This window comes from Poecilia reticulata, linkage group LG1 (assembly GCF_000633615.1).
Source record: "Poecilia reticulata strain Guanapo linkage group LG1, Guppy_female_1.0+MT, whole genome shotgun sequence".
In the NCBI taxonomy this organism is placed as follows: domain Eukaryota; kingdom Metazoa; phylum Chordata; class Actinopteri; order Cyprinodontiformes; family Poeciliidae; genus Poecilia; species Poecilia reticulata.
Window position 1 is genome coordinate 11,183,918 of NC_024331.1, and position 5,957 is coordinate 11,189,874.

The following is a 5,957-nucleotide window of genomic DNA, read 5'->3' on the forward strand; positions in this document are numbered from 1 at the left end:
ATCTTTTTATGTGGGAGAACTTGCACAATTGGTGGCTGACTAAATACTTTTTTGCCCCACTGTAAATAAATTTGACATTGGTTATATCAGTTCTGTCAGGAGAAATGGGCAAGAAATTCCAACCATTTATGAAAAGCTACTATAAGGAATAACCTTAACATTTGACCCAATTTGTGAAATCAATTTGAGTTTTAAGCTGTTTATTAAAGATAAAACACTTGTTTCATATACTGTATTCCTAGTTTTAATTATTATTGGATTATTTATAATAAGCCATTGATGAAACAAGAAAATGACAGATCATAATTTAATCTTCTAGAGGAAACCTCCCAGCCGGCACAATGTCTGAAACAGGTCCAGGGAGACGACATTTCAGACATACAGCACCTTCTGGATAATCAGCCCAGCAGTAAGTTCAGCCTTTAATTATTATTCATTATTAATGTAATCTGATTGAAAGTTAAATTCTTGCAGCTCCTAAAGCAAAGCGGCAGAAGCAAGATACGGGAGTTGTGAAGCGTCTTTTCAATGCATCCCAAACTCAGGAGAGGAACGTCCCGTCACAGGATGATAACATCACGCCTCCATCCTCCCCTGAGCATTATGAGCCGTCAAACACCTTCAGGTATCAGAACGTAATGTTGGGATCGGAAAAATACACAAGGAGGGAGACAGAGGTTCAGCTTCAGAAGAAAAAGTTTCGTGCTGCATGTCCAAATGGAAATGAGAAGGATTGGTTTGTGTTGTAGATCTACTCCTGCTGTATTGGACATCAGTGGCTTGGCTGAGATCCCAGGGACACCCAGGCGGCCCATCACATCGCCCCCACCATCCAGGTGTGTTCTGAGGCGCCCACCTTTGGAGGGAGACTTCATTAGTGTGACGGACTCATCAGGAAATCGGGTCTACCTCCGACAGAAGGGAGAAGCGGATACAAAGGTAATCCACTCAGCGTTAGTCCTACATGTCTGTGGAGCTTCTCTCACCGGTTTTCCCTCAAACTCTCCAGACTGTGAACTCAAGAATATTGCCAAACTCCCATGGTGCACTGGGACTGCTGGCATTGCCAGTAAGAGTGCTGAGAGAACAAGAGGCTGAGAGGGTGAGTCAATCAGTGCAACTCTGTGAGGCCATAAAACTGCCAGTGGGTATGAACAGGGTAGAGATTTGACTGGGACATACAGAGATGAGGTTTTCCCATTGGATCATTACAGTAAAAGCAAAGCAGGACAAAGTGGTTTTTAAGGGACAGCTTTCCACAAGTTTGACTTTGTTTTTTGATAGAGTCTGGAAAAGTCTAGAATTTGGTGCATTTTTAATGCTCTGAATAGAGACAGGAGCTTCAGGACGGATATCCTGCTGTCTAAAAGTTGCATATATCTGTCCGTCTTTCCAAACCCCTATTCAGTCTTTTGTCACTTTTTCTAGTATTTCCTTTCCAACAAGTGCTGCTTCTGTTCTAAAGTCAAGTCATTTGTTTCCATTTAGAAATGGTATTGGATACTTAGCAACCCTGAACAGGAGCACTTAGTTTACATACTTTTGAACAACATTAGATTAGTTTTATTTCCTCTGTTTTCTTTCCTTTGGTTTATTTTGTTTGTATTTCCTTTTAACTCATGTAAAGCACTTTGAATTGCTTTGTTGCTGAAAATGTGCTATATAAATAAAATGACCTTACTTTACCTTTCCAGTACAAAGCATCTGAAATGTGTCTAGGTGTATTGCTCTTATAGAATACAGATACTTGACACGGATGGACAAAACATATAACAATATCAATAAATCAATAAATTAGTCAAGTTTATTTGCATAGCACATGTCAGCAACAAGGCAGTTCAAATGCTTTACATCATAAAAACATAAAAATCAAAGGTCATAAAAACAATAATTGAGAAATCAATGACAAACATTACATTTTCATGAGTACCATCATCAAAGCCATGCATACACATAAAACTGTTGATCACTGTTTCATTTATGGTTCAAAAGTAACTCTAAACTGGTTGGTTTTTAGTCTAGATTTAAAGGCTTTAACTGTTTGCAATTTTCTGGAAGTTTGTTCCAGATTTGTGGTGCATAGAAGCTGATCACTGCTTCTCGATTATTGATTCTAGTTCTGGGGTTGCAGAGCAGAACCAGAAGACCTGAGAGATCTGGAGCAGATCCTTAATGTGTTGTGGTGCTAAGGCTTTCAGTGATTTATAAACTTACTTTTAAAGTCTATTCTATAAAGTCGTATTTTAAAGTCTATTCTCTGAGCTACAGGGTGCCAGTGTAGGGACTTTAAACTGGTGTTATGTGCTCTAACTTCCTGGTTTTAATGAGAACGCCAACAACAGCGTTCTGGATCAGCGGCAGACCTGTGAAGACACTGTTGCAGTAAACAATGTGACTACAGATAAACCCATGAATGAGTTTTGTATATCTAGAAATGTTCAAGTGATAGAAGGGCGACTTTGTAACTGTGTTTATGTGGTTCTGAAGGTTCAGGTCAGAGTCCATCACTACTCCCAGGTTTCGGGCTGATCACTAGGTTTTAGTTGTAATAACTGAAGCTGTGCATTGATTCTATATCGCTCCTCTTTAGGTCCAAAGATAATAACTTGTTTCTGTTCAGAAACAAAACTGCACATCCACACATTTATCTGTTCTAAGCATCTGTTCAGTGATTGGATGAGTTCAGAGTTATTAATACTCTTGTTTATTGAACAGATTTTTCAGATACAGATTTTTTATCAGCTGAATTATACAATAATTGTGTCACATTAATGGTGGGAAATATGTCTGAATGAGTTCTCAAGGTCTTATCTGTTCACACCACAAAAGCTTTATCAGTAGTCTGTGCAGATATTATAAGGTTTCAGTCTTATAGACCAGGAGACACTCTATATTTTTGAAGCACTCTAAACAGCTGCTTTGATTTATTTTTTATTATTCCTACAGTGTCACCAGCAGGTTGTTGAGTCACAGCGTCTTACTGAGCTGCTGGTCAGGTAACTCGCTTGCCTTTCTGTCACATGAACACTCAGAGGAGAAATGGATGTTGTAACTGCTGTCTTCTCCTGCAGCAGTCTAAACGATGCATTTACTGACTCTGGAAACACTGAGGACCAGGAGAACGAGGATCCCCCAGGTGCCGAGGGACAAACATCCCAACTGTGGGTGGAGAGATTCTCACCGCGTCACTACACAGAGCTCCTCAGTGATGATGTAAGCGCTCCCAATTCATTCTGTGTGGTCATCTCTTCTCAGGTTTCAGGGGCTCATGCTGCTATTTGCTCTCTCCTTCCAGTTCACTAACCGGTGTCTGCTGAAGTGGCTGAAGCTGTGGGACAACGTGGTGTTTGGAAGGGAGAGGAAATCCCGCCCTGTTCGCTCCGACAGACAATCAGCCAATCAGATTCCATTCAAACTCAACCAGGGAAGTCAGAATCCAAACCGCTTCAAGAGCAAAATGGAGATGACTGAGGAAATCCTGGAGGATGAACTGGACCAGTACAAACGACCCAAATACCGGGTAGACACTCAGCAGCTGCACCATTGCCATGGTTTCCATCATATGAACTTGGAACATGACTCATTTGTTTGTCCCTCTAGGTGGCGCTACTGTCTGGACCTCCCGGTTTAGGGAAGACTACCTTGGCTCATGTCATAGCAAAGCATGCTGGGTACAATGTGGTGGAAATCAATGCCAGGTCAGACCTTCTGCAGTCACTACTCAACATTATCAGAGTTAAACAAAAAGCTTAATCCTGATCTGAGTGCTCTTTGTTCCCTTAGCGATGATCGGAGTGCAGAGGTCTTCCAGAAACGCATCGACGCGGCAACTCAGATGAAGTCGGTTCTAGGAGCCAACGAGAGGCCCAACTGCCTGATTATTGACGAGATTGACGGAGCGCCGGCGGTAACGGCCTGAGGCTGCGCTGAGAGATGCTGGTGACTCAGAGCGGGTCTAAACATTACCTTCTTCTGCAGGCGGCCATCAACATCCTGTTATCAGTGCTGAACAGGAAAGACACACACGGTGGGGACACTGGGACAGAGGCGGCCAAGAAGAAAAAGAAGAAGGAGTCTGTACTGCTTCGCCCAATCATCTGCATCTGTAACGACCTGTAAGATAAACAATGACATTTAACAGCAAAGTATCCTTCTGGAATTGTAGCATTGCTCCATAGCAGACCAACGCCTCATCCCAGCTGTTCAGCACGGTGCTGGAGGAGTGATGGTGTGGGCTGGCTTTGCTGCTGCAGGACCTGACTGCCTGTTTTTATACAAACACTTTGTAGAGGAAAAAGTGTTTGTATTTCATATAAAGTCTGTTATCCCGACAACTGAATTTGGCACCAACTGTGTCACAGGCACACATTAATTTTTTTGGAGTTTGGTTAATTACATGTATTTTGTAATTAATGTTTGTTTGTTTAGAGCTGTGCCTGTCTATAAATAGGCTGACCTTTAGGATACCGTCATTCTCTTCGCTCTCTCCACCACCTTTGTTTATTTTGTTAGTTATTGTTTTTGTAATTTTGGCCCGGTGGGACTGGTTGTCCTGTTTTGACTTCTTTTGTTTGCAGTAGGTTCTTTTTGGACTGTTTTTGCCTCAGTCTGGGAGCACAGGGGCTTCGATGGCCCTGTGTTCTGTTGGCCCCCTGCTGTACTTTTTGTTCATGTTGATCAGCAGGTCCACTTATCTGTTTATACTTTAGGGTTTTGCTTTTGTTTGGACATGGGAAGTGAGTGCATCTAATTTTTTTTTCCTCACAGAAAGTAAAAAGCAGCTGAACCAACAAAATTTCAAGAGAGTATTTAAATAAAAAGAATGTTTGAACCCTCATGTTTGAATGCGTGTCAGGTTTTGCCCTTTTTGGACATGACAAACAAATGCTTTAAGATATAGCTACTGGTCTTAATGGGGTGTATTTAGTTTTTTCACATTGATTTTCATTTTAGCTTGATTTTAAGAAATATTGATGGTGATGAATCTGTTCTGCATTTCTGTACAGCGGAGGTTAGATTTGTTTAATATCTAGAACTAAGTAAAGAACAGACTCATTTCATCATGACCGAGATCACACATCCTCAGAACTAACTGAGGGATTCTTTCTGTTTCACATCAGTTCCTGTCCAATTTCTACATATTTCAGCTTTTTCCCCTTCTTTTAGTTATGTTCCTGCTCTCAGACCTCTCAGACAACAAGCTTTTCTTCTGGCTTTCCCACAAACTCAGCCTTCTCGCCTCTCTCAGAGATTGGCAGAGGTCAGTATTTAAACATGTAAACACTCACATGAAGAGACAAGTTTTAAAGCTCAAACTTTCCTCTTCTTTCTTTTTTCTCTCCCAGATCTCCACGCTGCAGGGCCTGAAAGCAGACACAGGTGCTCTGATGTGCTTGTGTGAGAAGACGGATAATGACATCCGCTCTTGCATCAACACACTACAGGTGCCTGGTGATTTTCTGAAGAAACCCCTTATTTGTCTGTCTTGCATTGCATCATATCATATTTAGCATATGGCTCCTGTCTGGGCAGTTCCTGCATGGGCGTGGCTTGAAGCAGCTGGACTCCAGAATCATCCAGAGCGTCTCTGTTGGGCAGAAGGACCAGAACAAAGGCTTGTTCTATCTGTGGCAGGAGATCTTCCAGTTACCACGTACTAAACGGTAAACTGTGTGTACAGTGAATAGTGGTGTTGTCAGATAACTGTAGCCATGTGGAAGCCTAGAGGAGAACCTGCAGAAGAGCGTGAGATCTTCCTGGTTTGGGGATCTTTGACTGCATTTACCTTTGGATTGATACAGCAGCTCCAAAGAACATGAATCAAAACATTGGTTAAAATATTAGCAATAGTTCAAATAAAATACAGAAAATGATTAAATAATAAATTAAAGGGGCAGTACTATGTGTTTTACAGGCATATTTTAGTGCCATTTTGTAGCACAATCAAGTATACTATC

General features: G+C 41.5%; 2 protein-coding genes across 8 annotated transcripts in view; both read left to right on the forward strand.

Annotated features, from left to right (window-relative positions):
* The window catches only part of chtf18 (CTF18, chromosome transmission fidelity factor 18 homolog (S. cerevisiae)), a 9,522-nt gene extending 3,832 nt beyond the window's left edge, over positions 1-5,690 (forward strand). The window contains exons 2-14 of one of the 2 annotated variants that reach the window (XM_017304684.1): positions 320-409; positions 475-625; positions 750-939; positions 1,010-1,102; positions 2,947-2,996; positions 3,075-3,213; positions 3,296-3,520; positions 3,601-3,698; positions 3,784-3,907; positions 3,979-4,115; positions 5,167-5,260; positions 5,346-5,444; positions 5,533-5,690. In XM_017304684.1, coding sequence (XP_017160173.1) covers positions 320-409; positions 475-625; positions 750-939; positions 1,010-1,102; positions 2,947-2,996; positions 3,075-3,213; positions 3,296-3,520; positions 3,601-3,698; positions 3,784-3,907; positions 3,979-4,115; positions 5,167-5,260; positions 5,346-5,444; positions 5,533-5,667 — 1,625 coding nt within the window. In that variant the 3' untranslated portion in view covers positions 5,668-5,690. Of the gene's footprint in view, positions 1-319; positions 410-474; positions 626-749; positions 940-1,009; positions 1,103-2,946; positions 2,997-3,071; positions 3,214-3,295; positions 3,521-3,600; positions 3,699-3,783; positions 3,908-3,978; positions 4,116-5,166; positions 5,261-5,345; positions 5,445-5,532 lie in introns of both variants that reach the window. The other variant, XM_008405941.2, reaches the window with a different exon arrangement.
* LOC103462904 (caskin-1-like) overlaps positions 1-5,957 on the forward strand; it is a 141,878-nt gene that overhangs the window by 71,288 nt on the left and 64,633 nt on the right. The gene's annotated exons all lie outside the window — the stretch shown is intronic.